Source organism: Cataglyphis hispanica, chromosome 13, assembly GCF_021464435.1.
Source record: "Cataglyphis hispanica isolate Lineage 1 chromosome 13, ULB_Chis1_1.0, whole genome shotgun sequence".
Taxonomy (NCBI): Eukaryota; Metazoa; Arthropoda; class Insecta; order Hymenoptera; family Formicidae; genus Cataglyphis; species Cataglyphis hispanica.
In genome coordinates this window covers 4,436,942-4,457,966 of record NC_065966.1, presented here as the reverse complement: position 1 = coordinate 4,457,966, position 21,025 = coordinate 4,436,942, and the positions used below count along the sequence as shown (strand labels likewise).

The following is a 21,025-nucleotide window of genomic DNA, read 5'->3' as shown; positions in this document are numbered from 1 at the left end:
TCGTGAGAGTTATTATCAATTTAATTAGCGGAGAATTGATACAATGACGGGTAGAGAAATAAATGGAATTAAGATGAGTAAGACGAATTATTGTTATTTTGAAAATTATAGAGACAAAATAGAATAAAAAAAAAAATATGTTTCATGGCAATTACATCAAGAAAGTTTTTACAAATATATGCGTATCATCTATTATTTAAATAACATCAAAGTAAAATTAATCGCGTCTAATTAGTCATGTGTGCATCACAAATTAATTTTATTTTTTTTCACACGAGGACGCTTGTTGTCATTGATTATTTAATGTAATGTTATTATTACAAAGCACAATGTATTTTTATAAAATAAACACATCTCTCTATGTTTAACAAGAAAAATTCTTAGAAAGGTATTTTACAGACGGAAGATTGCATCGCTATAACAATATAATTTGAATTAATTTAATAATTAACATTATCGATGATCTGTAAGAGAAGCATCTTGAGAAATATGCATTATATAAAAGAATCGAATAGTGTTATTTAATTCTACGTTCCTTTATACAGATTGCGTGGGGAATGATTTATGTCAAGGAACGTTATTTTTCTCGTCCTTAGAATTGTATTTGCATACAAGTTGGAATATAATCAGGAGATTCTCCTTTACAAATTTTTATTGATCACATAAATATTTAGATTAATACTGTTATCTATCATTGTCTGTATAATTGTCGCAACTCGGCCGTGAAAGAAAGAAGCGAAAAGAAGAAACACGAGCTAGAAATCTTGAACTACATTCGCGCGCGCATGTATGTAATTTATTTGACAACGACAGATTACTCATGATGGATATATATTCGTAATGCCTTTTTGAGCAGCTGATACCTCTTTTCTGTGGTCATCAATGAGACGCACGATCGATTCGCGCGCACCTTTCCTTTCCGGTATGGTATTCCATTATTGTAATGCGAGACAAAGTTTTCTTTCTCTTTGTACGCTTGGTTATAACTAATCACTTGCACACGTGATCAAGATAAAAATGGATCATTTAAGCGCCTCGGGTAATTTTACATGGTCGATGTGGCTTTCAGAGTACAGGATGTCTTGAGAGAAAATGCTGCATATATTATAAAATATTAATAACAGAAATCTATGTGAAAAAAAAAACAGTTTCTGGTTTGGAAAAAATATCTCACTATATTATCTCACTTCTTTGAAAATAATTTTTTAGATATATTAAGGGCGATTTATTCTTTTATAAATTGAAATCAAAAGATAGAAAAAAAATTATTAATTAATTCAATATATGATGATATACGATATCAAAATATCTTAATTTTTAATTTTTTTGCAAAGAAAGATGCAGAAAAGTAAAAATAAAGAGTAATGACCATTATTTTGTTCGACACATCTTATATACGCATGATCACATAATGAGGTAAATTGTATGCGATGAGATTTTGTTGCATCACAGATAATTGCTCTGCGTTTCTCTCATTAATTGCAATTCAATGCAAATGAATAGAGCAATTATTAGTAAATTGTTTATTAAAAAGCACAAAAAAATTATCGCACTTGTTTAACGAAAATTAGATCAAGGCTATCCACTCTTCAAAAACGAGCCGCGATTATGTAACAAGATCAATAATCTCGCAAATCACAATGATTGTTATGATAATATCTGCTGACCAAAATATTGCAGTTACAGAAGAGAGAGCGTTAAAAGATTATTAATTTAATGAAAATTGTGATTATATATTTAATTATTAATTATTAAATTATTAATTATTAAATAATAATTATAATTAAAAATAACTGATACAATTCGATTAAAAGTGTTTGTAACGAGAGAAAGCGCTTTTAAAAATTAGTTTTTAATAAAAGATATTAATAAGATATTAGTAAAAATATTATGCAAGATTTTTTCATTAAGATAAATTATAATATTTGAATATATAAAATAAATTATTGTATTTTTAAATTAAATTACACATTTTATACGTTAGTCGTTTTACAGAACAATTATTGCAAGCCATTAAGAGAAAATAAATCCCGTTAAATAATTTGCTTTCTCTTCTGCATAGAATATTACGTATTATAATCAATTACAGTTTAACAAAACAAAGTATTGTAACAAAATTGCAATATTCACGCTTATATCATCGAATAATTCCGTGAGAATGATTTCAGCGCCAAGATAAATCCAAGGTTTTATTTCGAAAGCGGATGAATTGTATCGCCAATCAGACTAAAAAAAAAATGGCAATTGTCGGTGCACTATGAATCGAATGAGCGAATAGAAAATTTTTCTTATCCCAAATGGCAGAAAATATAATTTCTCCAATGTTTCACACGATTTCTTAGTCTTGCCAACAAAAGAACTATACGACGATTTATGCAATCCTTCTGTAACGTTTGTTTATAACTAAGTAAGGTATTCTGTACTATATACATTGTAATTATATACTGATCCGAAAAAACTATTACAACACCTTCGTCTGAACTGAATTTAATCATCCATATCTAAAATGCGCTTTCTCTAGAGAATAGTGATTAATTAGTTTTAAAATTTACCATAGAATTTATCACAATCATAGTTATTAAAATATTTTGCGGTGAATGTAATGTATATGTAATTATTGCAAAAATTAAACATATTATATATATTAAAATAAAATTTTTTATTTTTTTATAAAAATTCTTTTGCGAAAATTTATAATAAATTCTGTTTTCTTAATAAATAATCAAAGCTTTGAAATAAATTTCAGACAATTTCTAATTTTTAAAAAATCTGATCAAGTTTACTTATATGTTATTGAATGAAATAAAAAAAGATAAAATTGATTATAAGTTTTAAATGTAAATAAATTTTGTATAATTATCTAAAACTATTTTAAGATTAGCTTCACATGTCACTATTTATTATATTTTATAATAAAATAAAATTAAAAATGTCTTTTTGTAAATTGCTTAGCTGTAGTTATTTACGTTCTACATAATAATATAGCCTGTGTTCCGGATCTTTTATAAACTTGGCTGGTAATAAGGATCTGTCTTCCGTGTCTTTTTCCCCTTTTTCCGTCTCATTGCCATGTTGCTCTTTCCATTCCTCATTTATTCTACTTGATTCATTCTCATCGGCTTGATTTCTTATTCGATTAAATGGAATATTTTGCAATAGATTGCTTACTGCGTAGGCCTAAAATCATAAAATTTAAATACGAATGAGTCATGTTATGATAAATGAATCTAAATTGTCTTGTAATGTGATGACAAACTTACCTCTGTCGACCAAAAGCTACCATTATCACTATGGTTTTTATCATTAATTCCATCGTAAATATTATAATCATTTATCTTTTCAGCTTCATCCTTCCTTATCTCAGAACTTTTGACAGAATCTTTATTATTGACGGAAGATTTTTCTGGTATTGCCGAACTTTTGATCTCATCTGTATTAACTATTTTAATACCATAATCTCTTTCCTCAGCTTTTTCTTCTATCAACTTTTCTTTATCATTTGAATTCTTATTATTATCTTTTCGTTTATTAATATTCTTTCTGCGTTTCGATTTGGTTTTTAATTTTTCCTTCGGTTCTTTTTGAGCGAATGTCACGTTTGCGGGATAAAAGCTCTCTGCTTCGTTCGGATAAGTGATCTTCGTGACGATTTTTTCTTTCGAAACTTTCGATCGATGTTCGACCGTTCGCGTTTTCGGAGTTGAAGTTTCAGCTTCGAGATTGTCAGTTTCTATCGTTTTAACCGTATTGCTCTTTTTGAAAGAATCCGACGTATTTGTCTTTGTAGACTCGTCTGCCTTGGAATATTTCCTTCGAACGGGTGTGAAAACTGACTTACTCGTGTCAAGGTCAACGCTCGGCGAAGGCGAAACTGACGCTTGATGTTTTAATGCCTGAGATTTTCTGCGTCGTTTTTTGACAGGTTCAAAAATAGGCTCGGCAGATGTGTTATTGAACGAAATCGTAGAATTATTCTTCGAGATTCTTTGTCGATTTTTCTTATGTGATTCAGTCGCAAAAGAAGGTTCTTTTGTGCTGTTGAACAACTGACTCGATGTCTTTGACTCTAAGTCGCCTACGTTACTTTTATTCAGCTTCTGATATTCCATCATTGAATTTTCTTCCTCTTCTTTACTAATGATCTCTGGGCTTTTTAATTTTTTCGAATCAAAGGACGAGTTATTCGATGTGTTCTTCTCTACTTGAGAGATTTTTCTTCGTCTACTTTTTTTTCTTGGCGGCTGCGTGATGTCTTCCGGTACGAGCATTCCTCTGGATGGTAATGATTTCCGTGCGGGTAAAGGAGAGCTGTCTACGCTTTTTTTCAAGGATTTCTCTTTGAATTTTTCATCTTCATCTTCCTCCAAAATTTTTTTAATGGACCGACTAATCTCTTTCGCGTTAAGGGATGGTTCTACTCTGTCACTGGAACTATATTTGCTGCTGAATTTCGCAAATGGCAATCTCTCGGTGGTAGATTCTTCGCTATCGTCGATATATTTGCGTGAAATATCGCGTCTACGCGTGTTCACGCGAGTCTTGGAGGGAACATCGTATCTCTCCCAAGGATAAATGGGTCTATCGTATCTCATAGATTCTTCTTCGTCTTCGTCGCCAAAAATCAACTCTCTAAGCCTATCCGCTTGTTTCCGTTTCCTTCGTCGCTCCCTTGCCAGTCTCTCTCTCTTTTCCCAAGGATATTCGTATCTGTCAAAGTTCTGTAACCACTTGCGCCTGTCTTTCTTATCTTTATCGGCGTGCCAAGGAAACACGTAATCATCATTCCTTTCCTCGCTCTCCTCTTCGGAATCATCTTCCTCACTTTTCTTTTTAAATTTTGACTTGTATCTTGAAAATGGAAATGGACGATAAAACGATTCTTTCTCGAAGTCTTTGTTATCCTTTTCTTTTTCAGCCGATGATGGTCGTTTCTTATACGAGAAAAATGTCTGATCCTTGTCAGAAGCTTCTTCTTCTTTCGAAGAAAGTTCCTTTGAATCGTCGTCTCGCACAAACGATTCCATCTTCATCGGCGTTTCGACTTGCTCTTCAATTTTCTCGGAGGAATCATCATCCCATGTATTCGCCACATTTTTTGGATAATCAATCTCTTCGTCTTCCTTTTTGTCGTTGTCTTCTAACTCATGATTTATGTCTGCATGATATTTGCTCGATAACGTCGTCGCTTCCTCGGAGAATGTTTCTGCATATCCTGGTGGATCAGATGCCAAGTATTTTTGTAGGTCGAGGACTTCCTTCGAGTTCGAAGAACTCGTCGATCTCTTCGTAGTTGTGGAACCATGCTCCTCAATGTCTTCGCGGACTTGATACGTGTTTGTCGTATTTTCTGTTTCATCCTCGACATTCTCCGCAGATTCAACATCGACGCTCTCTTTTCGCTCTGGATATTTATCGTTTCTGTAGATTATTTGATGCATAACAGATTCTTCTGCACGATACACTTCGGTCGTGCTACTTTCCCCACTTTCTGTTGGTATCGAAGTTATATTTTCAATTCCAAATGTGCTCTCGGTCGAATTCATTATCGTAGAATTGTTTCGCCAATCGTTGTCCAGCTTCTTCTTTCTTTTGGAATAATTATACCGAGGCTCTTTTCGCCTGCTGTCTTCATCCACCGTTTTTGAATTCGTTGTAAACTTACCGTATCTACCCACGTCCCATTTAGGTTTCGAGTATTTGACTCGATCTTTGATTGTGTAAATGATTTTGTGAGAAGGTTCGCTCGTCTCGTTATTCGCTGAGTTTCTTCGTCTCTTCTTATCGTCGATTTTCATATTCGTCAAATTTTGACCTTGTGTGTTAATTTGTCTACTCTCCTCGATATCCAAATCCATTTCAAGCATCAAGTTTGTTTTATTCATCGCTTCTTCTATCGATTTTACGACGGTATCATTTCCGACATTAATTTTTGCAGGTTTCATAGTTGTAGTCTTTTCATTTTTATTAATAGTACTTTCAGAGGAATTTTTTGCGTTATCATTCGTCGTGCTGCGCTTATTTATCTTAATGGTATGACGATGAGCGATAATACGAGGAACGTTCGAAGATCTCAGAAACACTCTTCTCTTATTCGGTGGTCTGTACTTTCTATAATTCGTTTTTCGCGGAGCTGAATACTTCGGAGGTGGCACTAGTCCTTTGATCTCCGACGATTTCGTGTTGCTCGTGACATCTGTAACGTCATCAATGTCAATATCATCAATGTCATCCAACGACGTACTGTTTTCCTCCGAAGAAGAATTCGGCAAAACGTTCGTAATCTTTAACGTTTTCTTACTATCGGCAGTCGCCAAGTTCTGTATAGTCGATGGCAAGGTGGTTATCTCGTAGACCTGATAAGCGTTCGCCATGTTTCTGATATTGCCCATCACATCCTCATATACCTGGTTTTGATAAGACGGAGTCTGATATGTTTTTAGCGACTGCGTAATGACGCTTTTGGACGTTTTTGGCTTCAATTTTCGATTCTTCGATCCGTGTACCGAATTAGGCGGCCTCGAGCCTCGCACGGTATGCAGATACGCGTTCCTGCCTCTTCCGGTTTGTGGGTCGTGCTTATAATTGATGTGTATCGACTCATGCGTCTCGTATGGTCGATTTCGCCACTGACGATCGCTGTATTCCGGCTTCTTCGAGACACGATGCACGATGTTCTCTTCGTTGTCTTTAGGTAGCACCATGATCCTCGAAGCAAATTTTGCTGGGTCCAATTCCGACGGCAGAGTCGGCTCTTCGATCAGCTCCTCGGCGAATAGCGGATTGTCGAGAGGATTCTCGTCGAAGTACTTAGCCTTGAAGCAGTCCAGCTTGTCTCCCAGACCACGAAGACGCGGTAGATTCTCTCGTGGACCTCGTTCGGGATCTGGCTCCTCTTTCTCGGGCAGCACTTCATCCACGTTAGATTCCACCTCGTCGCACTTCCTGTAAGCATTTCGAGAATCGTAGAATTCCATCCCGCGCGAGGTCTTTCTCGGTATTGTTCTGGGATCTACGACGTATTTCAAGGCGGACGTACTCGGCACGTCTTTGTTTTTGTAAAATGGATATTTCTTCGAATCTATAACGACTTCCGTTGTTGTGGAAGGTTCCACGAAACTGTCTTCAGCGAGCTCTTCGATGTAATCAAAGCTGGGAACTTCAGCTTCGATTTTTCCTTGCTCTTCGATCTTTGGCGAATTTTCATTGTTATCATTAAAACGCGCGGCGATTTCTTCATCGATAATCTTGCTATTAATTTTAGGAGATTCATTCAGCAGTTCTTCATGATTTTTTGTGTTTCTTCTTAATCGCGTTTTAACCAGTAAAAAATTTCTCTCTTTATTTCTCTTTTTTGTCGATCTCTCGATATTTAAATTATTTTCATATCCATCTCTTTTTATTGATTGAGTCAATATTGGATCTTTTTCATTTGACAAATTATGAATTATTTTCGCATCTTTAACGTTCTCGTTTTCATTATTAGCGATAGTAGTCTTTTTGTCTATTAAAGTCATGAATGTTCCGTTTTTGTTGTATCTCGATCTCGTGGGGGATGTTAGTCTCGTCGTATCTGGAACATCAATTATCGGCACGTCGATTATTCTACGATTCGCCGATTTTCCTTTCGATCTATCAATTATTCTATTGAATGTATCTTTATCTCGTTGCTCCGATTTATTGTCATTGGTCACACCATTGCTTGCCGTCGCTTTCACATCAACGATCGTATCGTTGCGAAACTCGGATCTCTTTCTCCTGGATCGTGTTCTCCAGCTCGCTTTGGAGACTAGCGGGAAATATTTGAACGCATCATCACGCTTTTGCTGCGGTTTACCGCCGGCGTGAGAAAGATAATTGTCATTCTGCCAATCGTTATGGTAATTGGCATAAATGCTCGTCAACGACAACGGCGGTGGCAACAGCTTCGTGGCTGGAAGCGGATTATTGCGATAGACCAGATGCACCGGTTGAAGGTATGCGAAAGGCTGAACGTTGGAACGCAATGGTAATTCAATCGGTCGAGAAGGAAATTGATCTTCTTGTAATAAGCTTCTCCAGTTAGTCTTCCGAGGCGTTTCACTTTCGAACACGCTTGAATGATGATCTATAACTGGAGGACGTTCGCTCGGAAAAATCGAATAAGTAGCCTGAAGTGTTGGCGGTCTCATCAGGGTAAGATCTTCTGGGAAAACGATCTTCTTTTTCGGAAGAGATTGAGTCTTTTGCTTACTTTTAATATAATTTAACATCTTGTTATACTTTGCATTTAACTCGTTTTGGATCTTCTTGTTCTCGTCTTCTTTCTTGGAGATGGATGATGGTAGAACTTGTTGATAAGGCGTTGAATGAACAATGGTTTTGATGGGTTTCTTCTCCAACTTTGGTCTTACCGCCACCTTATATTTGATCTTGTTTTTGGACACGAGAATCTTACTGTCATCGAGAACAGATCCGAGAAATGGATTCTCATGATAATCAGCTGTTTGAGAATAAGCTTCTTGAGTGATGTTGAGCGACATGACAGCCGGAGTGCTGCTGGATATTGTACTGTCAAGAAGATTTGTTGGAGATGAATGTTCCGTGTCTTCAGGATTCAACGACGGCAAGGATTGAAGCAGAAGGGGCTGCACACTGGTGTATGTCGCGACTGTGGATACCACGTTATTAACATAGTCGATATCATCTCTCTTCGTCATTAAAAGATACGAATCATGACTGTCGATGTTCGTCAGTGCAACAGGTGTCCGCTCTTCCGGTCGCGGATTCATGGTCGTCGAATTCGAAAAGAACACGGATGACTCGGTGGTCGATGGACCTTGTATTGCTTTAAAGTAGTTCCAGAAGAGCTGACTATAACTGATCGTCGTCGGTTGATCAGCAACTTGAAACGAAGTCGTCGCGGTCGGAGCGACGTAACGCAGGGTCGTTTGGTCGACGGAATACGCTCGCGAATTCAAGGGATTTGTTACAAAACCGTAGGAATTTGCGAGTATTTTACTATCATTTAAATGTGTTTTGTCAGATGGAACCGCGGTTGTCTCGTGAGTCTCACGATACAGATCCTTCTTCTTTTTTCGTTTTAGCCTGGATGATTGTTTCATTTCTTTATTTATAATATTGTCTTTTTTGTTCCACAACTTATATTTTTTCTCTTTTATCTTGTCAGTCTTATTCTCTTCATCTTCTAAATCATTTTCATCATGAGAATCTTTTGATTCCACATCATCAACTTCAATGTCATTGCGAAGCTTTGATTCCTGCTCGTCTTGATAGTTTTTCGAGCTTCTCTCGGTCTCTTCAACATCCTCTTCGATGTCTTTCTCCAGCTTCCGAATGCCATTCTCAGCAGCAAGTTTAGAATCTATTTCCGATCCCTCCCAAATGTTTCTATCATATTCTGTCAGATTATTTTCGTCATTCGAGACCTTTCCGTTCTCCTTAAAATCATCCTGATAATCCTCCTCATACTCCTTGAATTCATTAGGCACTAGGCTCCTATTCTTTTTCTTCTTTTTATTGCTCGAGGAATTAAGTTTATTATTCTTACGATCGTGAAGCTTACGCGCAAATCCTTCGTGAAAATCGGCATCCCGGATATGCCCCGCATGATCGTACGCTGAATCCTCGTATCCCTCTTCGGTGTAGACAGTGTTGATCTTCGAATTGGTAACGATCTCCCTCAATCGAGAAGCGTTTTGCTTCTCTTCGTCGGTTTTCGCGCTTTTAATCGCCTCTCGCTGAGGCAATCTCTTCACGGTATGAATTCCACGAACTTGAGCGTGCAGCTTCGTCGGCACAAAGTCCAAGGGAATATTTTTTTCCGGTGGCGGCTTCGCCCAGACACCCGGAGCGACATATTTGGGTCGAGTGGACACGTTTCTCGCCTCTTCGTGTTCCGAATACGGTATCGCGTAGTCTGGAGATTCCTTAGAATCATCGATTTTTTCGCTATATTCTTCTTGACGACGAGACGATCCCGCGTATCGATTCAAAGTATTCGTTTCTGCGGACTCGAGTATTTCTTTTGTTTGAATACTTGTTGAAACCGGTAAATCGGTTGTAAAATCTTGATAAATGGATGTTGTGGTATTCAAAGACTGTAACGATATATTATCGGTGAATCGACCATTGTCGATAGATTCGATCGTGGTGTAAAGATTCTGACTCGATGACACGGAATGGATGCTGACGGTTGTTAAAAGAATAGCGATGATTAGATTACAAACTTTCCGTTCTTGCTCCATTTTTCTTGATTGTTCTTCGCTTCATAGCATTATGAGAAAATATCACTCGATATGCGGCTAAAACCCAATAAATAGTTAAAGTTTTACTTGTATACACTCGAATTATTTTATTTACACCTATTAAACGGAATATTAATATTGGAATATTAAATATTGATATTTGAATACATATCACAAATTTATCGCAAACTTAATAGATTTTATATATTAATTATAATTAATTATTAATTTATAATCGATCGAAAATAGCAGGGATTAAATATTAAATTTATTGGATGCTTCTAATAAAACAATATAAATTTTTCACACTTTAAAAGAAGAAGACACTATTACGTTACTCAATTTCCGGAATCGCGTATTTCCAAAATAACAGATAACGTTTATAAATTTATATTGGTCGCGCGACAAAAGAGAGAAATTCACGATAAGTCGAATCACCTACGTGATTTCTAATCATCTTCGATCGATGTCCTTCGTCAAACTAACCGGTGATACGGCCGTGTGGTCTAATTTATATTTTCTAGCCATCTGAAAGACGAGGTAAGGGAGAAAAACGCTGAAACGTCTAGAGACCCCTGCTCCGCCAAGCGTGCAGATTCGATCGTTCAACGATTCTATCACTCTCGATTGGATTCGTTCGTCGGGCCGTTTCACCCACGACGCCTCTCTTCACCGGCTTGAATATTAGAAAAAAAACTTCGACATACGGTACCCTAATTACGTCGCGCTCGTATCCTTAATTGCGATGCGAGCCTCGTAAAAGACGCGCGGATGGAGGAGTGTGTCATTAATTAGACGAGATGCGCCGTTATATGGGCGCAAAGCAGAGAGAACGCTTAACGAGAGAGGGATACGTATGAGAAGGATACGAGAGATCCAACATGGAAATATCTAGCAAGGCGAGTGCAAAGCGTAGCGCGATTTATTTCGTTCAGTCAGGTGAATCGTTCGTTTCGCCAGCTGCGCTCCCACATCTTTCCGCGTTGATTCGCGAAGCGTATCGCTCGAGATCCAAGACTTTCTTCGCTCTGACGAATCCACCGAGAGGACTATCATAAAACAGAATTTCCATTTCCAGAGCAGCCTAAATAGATATGTAAATTTTTTTAAATATATAAAAATCCTGCTACTCTATACTTAATAAAGATGAAATAAGGTATCGAATTATTTGACACTAGAAAGTAAACTTTTTCTCATCATTTTTGTGGTAATTAGTTTACTTTCTTATTATATTTTATATTTTAAATATAACTCTTCCAAAAAATATATATTAATGTTACTTTTTTTACTAAATACGGAGATTTTCTCAATTGTTATAGCATTGCATTTCATTTTCAAACCGCTTATATTACGTTAATTGTAAATAAAAATTGTGCACATTGTTCAAAATATAATTTAGAATATATATAAGAAAAATAATAAATTTTTTTAATATAAAAAATTATGCAATATGATAAGATATAAGAACAAATAATTTATTTTATATGAATTTCAATTGCTGGTAATGGACTAGTAAAAATTGAACTGCAATAAGACAAACTCGACTCTTTCGTGTTTCTACTTTGTGTAAACTTAATGCGTATCTTCGAACAACGTGTTTGCAAAACATACAATTGTGAGAAGAGATTTAGCTTTCTCCATTTTCCCCGGTGCAAAGATAGTTTGACTACATTTCCTCTTAGTTTTGCATAAAATAAAAATCCCAATCTCTACAAATTGTTGCGAATCATTGGTCACTCACCCTTGCACGAAAAAAATCTGCACAGGAAGGAAGAAGTTTTTGACTTCCAAAACGTGAAACTGCATTCACAGATCGCTGATCGTAATAAGTTGCGGCAAGTAAATTGTGACCATGCATATTTTACGGTATCAACGATTGGCATTGCTTGTATTACGAATAAAATTTCGAACGCTTTCTCTTGCCGGCTATAGTGAAGTGCAGTATAATTGAATCAAGCCTACGTCAAACAATAAAGTGGACGTTGAGACAGAAAAACAATCTAAGAATACTTTATTGGTGATATAAAAAAAAAAACGAACATCATAAACCTTAAATATAATTTATAAATAATTCGTAGAAATAACGACTAATAAATATCAGGTCGAAACGAATTTGTTCAAGGAAAAAAAATTTTTTTCATTGCATCTGACCATTGTGGCCATTATATTCCACCAATCAAAAATTTACGAACATAACACGTCCTTTACTCTAATTCTTTTTTTTTTTCTTACTATATAAGGAATCGTTCGCGAAGATACGTCGTAAAAATTTATCATTGCCTATTAAACGATTTAACGATAAAAAGAAACTAATTAAAGATACAATATCTATTTAAATTTGTATACTAAGTACCCTATAAAATAAAGTCTGTTTATAGTCAAAATTTTTTACGCGACATTTTATACTTTAAATATTTATCTAACTGTGTTTCAAACTTTTTTATATTTCTCTTATTGATTTAAATTTTCTAAATTCAGAATAATCTCAAAGGTACATACAATAGTTATACCTATGGATATCCCATATTTCAGAGAGCATAATATATTCCTCTAACAAATAATACTCTCTCACGATCGCGTAGAGATTAACGTAAGAAACACGAACGTCGCGAAATACGTGATTTGGAATCTTCATTAAAGTAGGATGTCAGGTACTCCGAAGGAAGAACGCTAGGATCTAAGATATCATCGGCTTCCACGCGCTATTGTCGCTATGAATTGTCGCTGGCTGGACGGTGAGTTGCGGCTCCGCGGATTGCAGCATGGAAGCTTCCGGCTTAAAAAAGTCTATGATAGGGTGATAATTATAATTGATTCTCCTATGCGGCTCGTGATATTCTTCGTCGAAGCCTCCGTTCTGCAACCTCGACGTGGCATCTACGTCCTGATCGTACGGTTGACTGTATCTACATAAAGAAAGATTTATTGTAATATTTGCTTTACGTGAAAAATTCTAATATTTAATAATCTCGAGCAAAGCTATTTATTTGTGTGTAATTTTAATAAGACAAGACTGTATTGCTTAATCTTAGAATAAATTACTATAATATTAACTAACCAATTGTATATTCTGGAAGCTTGATCGATTTCAAGTATTTAATTAAGTAACTACTTAATTAAATAAATTTTGATATTATATTCACGTAGGAAGACGTTTAATAAATTAACTATACATATATAAAAGAAAGAAATATATTAATTTAAATTCTTATAATTAATTTTTCTATCAATTTAGATATCATCTGGCAAATTAATAAAAAAATAAAGAACACATGTACATAATTTTTTATTATAATAATAAATTGATAAATTATAGAAACGCTGCGTTACTTACCGGTTGATAGCCGAACTGTTACGGGAAGATTCCGTGTAATCTTCGTGAGAGGTGGACTCTCGCCTGAAAGGCGGCCTATTGGGTCGATTGGGTCTGATCTTAGTCAGCGGACCTTTGTAACCCGGTGCTCGCGTGTTGGGCGCGTGCTGCTGCGGTAATTTATCGTATGGCCTCGGGATCGACGCTGGTTTTTTCGATCTGTTTCTGTTCGGAATAGTGAAGGTGGGTCTGCTCGTCACGCTCACCTCTAGCACCGGCTTCTTATTGCTGGAGACTGAAAAAAAAAATCAATCGCGTTCACCGACGAGATCGTTCGACGGATGGACGATGACGAATAATTTCGAAATACAAGTACCGTGATTGGAGTCGTAATTAGAGGTGGAAGTATATTTAGTGATGTGATTAAGATTGTTCTGAAAATCGTCCTTGGGATCGTTAACCGTCACGAAGTCCGCACCCGGGAACATCTCCTTGGTGTTTGTTGGAGGATCCGTCTGATGCGGCGGAAAGATCTCAGAGTAGCCGTGTACGTGGCAGCTGCAGCAAGTCGGAACTTTGAATATATCCATGTGCAATCCTAATTTCTGATCCCAAGTCAATAATCTGTGATAGTTGTAAATTTGTACGCAGGAAGACCGGTAGTTTTCGGAGATGAACGAGCAACTCGAATGTGGATTACTGTGATAAGAGATATTAAATATTACTAAAATTTAATTACTTAAGTATTACTTAGTATTTAAAAATAGGAAAACTCATAATTTGAAAAATAAAATATCATTAAAAAGTATTATATATATATATATATATATATATATATATATATATATATATATATTAATAATATACATTTATCGTTGTTAAGAAAAAATGTTAATACTTCAACATTTTATTATTTTTAAGCTTTCTTTTTATTGTAAGTCATGTTCTGCACAAGCCAGAGTCTTATAACTGGCAGATATTTCATTATTCTGATCAGATATACTTCATTTAACTGCTTAATGAAATCATTACGTAAATTGATAATTAATGCCCAAATAAATTACCTTTCTTTCCTTAATACGTAACGTTGTCATACTTACGAGCACTTTTCCAGTCGTATCGTCTGGGTGTGTTCGCCTGTATTTATTATATACTTCCAGACTCCGGAAGCAGCTCTCGCCAATTGGGGGCGAGCATATTTGACAGTCGACGGGCAGGTGAAACCCTCCTCCACGTTGTCAAAGGGATTGTCGGATCTTCTGAAGCCAAAAATAAATAATAAAAAAAAACTCCATCACACAAATTATGAAAGAAAAAGATAGATGTAATGTAATTAAATATTTTTTTTCAATTCATTTTATTTACAAATACAAATTTATTAAAATATAAAATGCGCAGAAATATAACTTTATGTTACTTTAAAAGAGAGAAGAGAACAGATATGTTTTTATCGTTTACCTTTTAATCTCATTGCTCTCGTATCTATTCTCGTATTTATTCTCCAAAGATAAAGGACTCGGTAATTTTTCCTCCGCGCTTCCGTATTCTTGCGCCTTATAGTCGGTCAACAATGCCGCTACCATTTCTTTATTAGATCTCAAACTCCTCATAATCGCCTCGCTAGAAAGTTAAGGCAGTTATTAACAGTTTCTCGCGGAAACAAACAGTAGTTACATTTTCTCCAATGAAGAAAAATTTTTTACACATATTTACTTTTTATTCGAAAAGCTGAGAATGATGGACTCCAAAGATTTATGAAGCTTAGGAAAATTTAACAGAAACAAAATAGTATTGTAAATAAATGTATCCCTTATAAAAAAATTAATTATTGCAAGTTATTTATATTTGCAAAAGGAACGATATATATAATATCAAAAAAAAAAAAATTAAAAAATAATTATTGACAAAACTGTTTATATTGATTTTGCTTTCTAAATTCTACTAATTTAATTTTGCTCGATCGTTTATTTATCTCTAAAATTTGGTCATCTTTATTTTAATCATCTTGAGAAAGAGATACGCGGAAAGTGAAAACTCCGCGGGCTCGCCAATTAAGACGACCCGAGAGATTTTAATCTCGCCCGTATGCAAATTGCCGCGTAACAATGTTCATCATTAATTCAATGCCGAAACGAAAGTTCGGGGCAGACTCACTGCGGATAATCGTTCGCCTCGAGACACACCGTCTTCGTGAAGAAAGTGCATTCGTTTTCCGTGGGCCTTCTCTTCGGATCGTTCGGACGTTTAGACGGCCGTATGATGGGCGGCCTTGGTTGACCTGGAAATCGAATGAATCTGTCTCGACTGATGCATAATTTTATTCGCGATTTATGATTATCGTTGATCGTGGCGGAAAACTGACCTGCGTAAACGTTCCTTCTGTTCGGTCTCGCTGGCCGCAATGGTGTAATGTACACGGGTCGTCGTCGCTCTTGCGGTCTTATTAAGCGCAATTCTTGAGCCTGTAATTTGAAAGAATTTAGAAAAATTCTCAAAAAAAATATTGCTTTCACAAAAACTTAGTATATCGTTTTTACTCCGATTCAGGAAACTTCCTTGTAATTCGTGAAGTAAGATCTCCCTTTTTTAAAGTTAAAGCAGAAGAAATATTGTCTAGAATTTTAATTATATTCATTAATTGTAATCATGTGTACGCGATTATACGCGAAATTTATAATTACCGTTTAATGTGTGCGAATTTTTATTATATTCTTTGTAATTATCAGCATTCACAAGTATTGTCTGTACGCACTGACCTTAATGATCGTTTACTTATACTTAAGAAGAACATTGTTTAAACACATCAAGTGTAGTATTTTATATCCTGCATTAATTATATGTTTTATTAGCGATTCAAAATTTATCCATAACAGCTTCTTATATAGCCTATCGTTGTCAAGTCCACTTACGTCAAAACGTTGCCGCTTATCTATGCGTCCACGTGAGATAAATCTATATCCGCCTATATCCGTTCAAGTCGCTCGCTAATTAATGTCCGGAATGGAAAGTCGTTCTCTCTCGAGCGATATATCTGATACGGCGTATAGTAGCTGCGACGCCATTCACGAGATTCACGAGATGGTCCTTGGTCGAAGCGTCGCAATAAAATATGTCGAACGCGTGTGAAAGTATTCGCATAAAAGGTACCGTTTAAAATGCCGGCGCTACAAGTGAAACCGTACGATGTTATTTGTTCTAGATCCGAAAAGGCTATAATCTTAACGGCGGTCCATTTTTTGCGATGCAATTTTTAAAATAATAATTGCAAATAAGAATGACAGATGCATCGAATCTCTATAGTAAATATAATTAACGATTTTTCTATTAAATTTATGTGACCGATGCAAATGTGGATATTAACTTTAGAAATCGCCGTATAGATCTGGAATATTTATTACAGGTTTCATGTATAAAATTCAATCTTTACAAGCGTCCTTTGAGAAACTCGTATCTCTGCCAGGGAAAACACACATATATATTATAATTAACCGATGAGATAAATCTCGTTGAAATTTACGATGAGTAGACACGTCAAACTCGACTTTCTACCGTTCGCTCACCTGTGGTAGAAAAAAAGTCGGGACGCGAGATAGATCATTTATGCGCCAACGTGTGCCGCATAAATTTGCGTTACTTTTTACTTGCACATTTCAACTCACCTCCGGTAAAGCTTCGGGCATCTCGTCCTCTTCCTCCTCGTTGCTCTCGTCAGAATCCGAATCGTCGGATATGATCTTCGCTATATCCATGCTGATCGGTAGCATCAGTTCTCTGCTCGCGTTTTCTCGTCGATTTCCATCGCCTAGGAGGGATCGTGCCTCCTCGAGTGGCGGAAACCTCGTGTCGTTATTGGATATTTTCGTGGAAATTATCGTCGCCATTGCCAATTTTTGCGGCGAAGACATGCTACGCATTATCGGTATTACTTCGCCAATTTGTTCGCGCTTTTCTGGTATCTTCATCGCCTATAGAAAAAATCAAATATAATTTTCTTACAATTAATGAGGATACATATTCCAGAAATAACATATTTTTTTTTTTTAATTGACATGGATAATTTAATGTATAAATAGTGTTATATTTAAACTAATATTTATCTCTGTAAACAACATAATTATTTATTTGTGTATATGTCTATTCACTCCGTTTTAAATAAATCACATTTCGCGAGAAAAAAAAGAAGTAACATCAATGTCTAAACATTAGGTATCAATTGACTAGAAATGTATAGTTAATTCGAAAGTTTATCGAATCGATTGCAAATATGTTTACTCACGGATGCCACTACTTCTCGTACTTTGCTTGTTCTGTTTTTGCCGTTCTCGTCGACCAGCTTCAGTATCGTCGATATCTTCTCCTGAGCTTTCTCGTCATCCTTGATGTCGATATTGTCAGCATTTTTCTCGGCATAGATCGGGGACAGTAGCACGACTGTCTAGAGAATGAGACAAACAATCGTAAATGTCGCGGATTGTGATACATAATTTTTATATTTGTTGTAAATATCATAGATAAGCGAATCGAATGTCGTTAAGCATTAGCACAGCGTAATAGAATTAGATGATGCGTTACATCATCAATTGTCTAATCAATTACTAGAAATTGAAAATTAAGAATTTAATTAATTACTTGGTTCAGATTAACCGATTAAACAGAATTAATTAATTAATTAATTAATTAATTAATAAAACGTGTCATATCTTTAAATATTGCCAACAAGCTGTAATTAACTGTCAGCAAAGATTTGCTTGATGCAAGATATGCAGGATGTAGATGGACAAATTTTCATAATGTGAATTAATAATATGTTAATCAACTTTCGATACCGCTAATTAGTGGACGTCGCGCGTGAGATTTAAGGCAATGCGAGTGAAAACGGCGCGTGCGGTTGAGCGAAGGGACAATAAAATGCAACTTCCGCGGAGTAACAATCGTAACGAGCGTGCAACGCCACTGCACATAGTTGAGAATAAATCGCAAGGAAGCGTAAATTACGTTACACGCATCTCCTCTTGCTTGCCGGCGTGGACTCGATTATCGCGTAAGAGATCTTCCTTTACGAGGAGGAAACTCGTCTGGAGAAACGTCGGCATTTATGTTCGTTGCACCGGAAATGGAATGACTGTAATGCGACTTTACAGGGATCCGTGTTGCAAGTTTATGCAATCGTTAAAAAAAAAACAGATCCTTAAAATCGCGTTGCAAAATCATTATACGGATTTAATCTCGATGTATGCACGATATTTCACTTAATAACTTAAATATATAATTTATGTATGTATGATTTTGCAGAGAAAGACTTGAAATTAGTGAAAGTAAATAGCCGTAAGTTTTTTTAATTACTCTTGATAGTCAACAACCTGTAATTGAACTTGATAAGCGTTCTTCGATTTAATTATTTTAATTAAGCAAAGTAATTATTATGAGTGATGTATAATCATATTGAAAGCCAGTCTTCAACGTGAAAAATTAAATTTATGTTCATGAATTTAATGAATGGAGCTAACATATTATACTTATCGCTACTTATGTTTCATTAATGTTAGTAGATCTCAATATCCTTATAATTAATATTTATGAATTTTTTTATATGCTTCAATTTTTTATAAAATGAACCGTTTCAGCAGAAATACGAAATCTAAACTATTTCTTATAAATCCTCTAATAAAAGCAGTTAGTTTTGTTAAAAAAAAATCAAGTTCAAAACAGCAAATGCATGCATGCACGCATATGAGAGTGCATTGACCACAACGCATCACATGCAGCTTCAATTCTAATAAAGATAAATTATCAATTATTAAAAATATATATTTTTTTTTAATTTCACGCAACAAAGATTGCTCGAACTTATATTCTTATAAACAAACTTATAAAAATTATAATTAAATATTACAATAAGAAACAAGAAGGAAATACAAGCTTGGAGCAATCAAAAATAAAATCGATAATAATCTCTTAAGCTTTATTAAAAAAAAATTGACATATTTTTTGTGTTTATTAATTAAAAAAAGAAGATAACTGATTATAAAAATATAAATATAAAAATGCATTTTTGCAACATACGTGGCTTAATTTGTTTGTAGGGTTAAAGTCCTAAATTATTCGCATTTTTTCGATTGACATAACGACCCAATAATCATCGAGCTGAGCAGACAATTTCGCTGGTATTCAACGGATTCTTTAATAGACTGAACGAAATCGCATGACTAGCATTCGGGCATTTCGTGATGAATATTTCGGGTCGAGTACTTCGCGTTGAGAAAAAAAGAGTCTTTCGCGAATTCCCGCGCGAGAGTGAACTCGATATTCCAGCACGTGTACGGGACATTTATTACTTTTCCTCATTCCAGCGGATCAAGGTCGCAGTAAAGATTGTTCCACTTTGAACCTCGCAAATTGATGCAGGAAACATTATATGAAAACTGAGGGAATTGGAAATTCCGCCTACTTATCTCCAAAATTAGAAGAAACTTTTTATACGAGAAAATATTCTTTAAAAAATTAATTATTGAATAAAATCATTTACTACAGAAATAAATAATAGTTAAAATTCCCCCTTCAATGACTGGCGCGAGAATCACGCCATGTGGTTTTTTCTATCATCTTTTTTTTTTCCAATATTTTTAGGCGATAAAAGATAAGAGCGTAAAAAGCGTAAGAGTTTTACAGGAAAATTGACTTAACAGGAAAATAAAAAGTTAAAGGCAATTAGAAATATCTGCTATTTTTAATCAATTGCAAAACAAATCGAACTAATTATCGCCGAAAGAAAGATTATTCTTACCAGCAACACCCAACATGACCGTCTTATTCTCATCCTAACAAATCACTAAAACTCATCAACAGCTCCAATATCAATCGAACTATCACGGATCCCACTGTCACTACCACTGCAACTGTCTATCAATTTTTTGACACTATTATAAAAAACAATATCACTAAAATGATGATTTTCGCTTAAAGCGGAACAATTATCTTTCAACTCACGAACGTCACGTATTCGCGAAGGGTTGTGTTCGAAGCTTCCTCGAAAGATCTTTATTCCGGAGAAACCTCTCGATGCCGATGCTTGTTCGCCAAATCCACCAACAGACGATCTGCTGTTCGAACTGGCGCGAAACCTCAGGTGTTGGTAGGAGACGAGAAAAGCCTCCCCACGTGGTCCACGTGGGGATAATATAGAAACGCAGTCTCCCTCTCGTGCAGCCGTGACCGAGAAAACCGGATTGCCGTCAGGTTGGTGGATAAGCGTGTCGTACCGGAGAGAAGGAAGAAGTCGGCCACAAGTCGAGCTCCTTCTCTTCGTTCGACTCTCCGCAAGAGAGTCACGTCTTTACTCTCGGTCAACAAACTACACGCAGCATCGCACGCTTGTATTGCGGTATACAAGGTGCTCGAAGTTCATCATACTTTTTTTCGTGGTCTCAGTTATATTCTTGCGTCAATTTAAATATGTTTTCTAGAAAAT

The 21,025-nt window shown here is 35.6% G+C and overlaps 2 protein-coding genes across 3 annotated transcripts; both read right to left on the bottom strand.

Annotated features, from left to right (window-relative positions):
• Positions 1–1,770: 1,770 nt before the first annotated feature.
• LOC126853825 (ankyrin repeat domain-containing protein 11-like) lies at positions 1,771–7,093 on the bottom strand. The gene is made up of 2 exons (XM_050599869.1): positions 3,261–7,093; positions 1,771–3,177 (listed from the first exon to the last, which is right to left on the bottom strand). Exons 1-2 carry the CDS (start codon positions 6,972–6,974, stop codon positions 2,959–2,961), a joined length of 3,933 nt encoding a protein of 1,310 aa, XP_050455826.1. The 5' UTR covers positions 6,975–7,093; the 3' UTR covers positions 1,771–2,958.
• A 5,163-nt stretch (positions 7,094–12,256) lies between these two features.
• LOC126853833 (uncharacterized) lies at positions 12,257–20,666 on the bottom strand. Of its 2 annotated transcripts, none has more exons than XM_050599886.1 (10): positions 20,342–20,666; positions 17,834–17,992; positions 17,217–17,522; positions 15,920–16,019; positions 15,712–15,835; positions 15,016–15,177; positions 14,658–14,816; positions 13,934–14,256; positions 13,579–13,852; positions 12,257–13,150 (listed from the first exon to the last, which is right to left on the bottom strand). In XM_050599886.1, exons 1-10 carry the CDS (start codon positions 20,372–20,374, stop codon positions 12,922–12,924), a joined length of 1,869 nt encoding a protein of 622 aa, XP_050455843.1. In that variant the 5' UTR covers positions 20,375–20,666; the 3' UTR covers positions 12,257–12,921. The 2 variants fall into 2 exon arrangements, with proteins under 2 accessions (XP_050455843.1, XP_050455844.1); XM_050599887.1 differs by having other exon boundaries at positions 14,658–14,813.
• Positions 20,667–21,025: the final 359 nt, after the last annotated feature.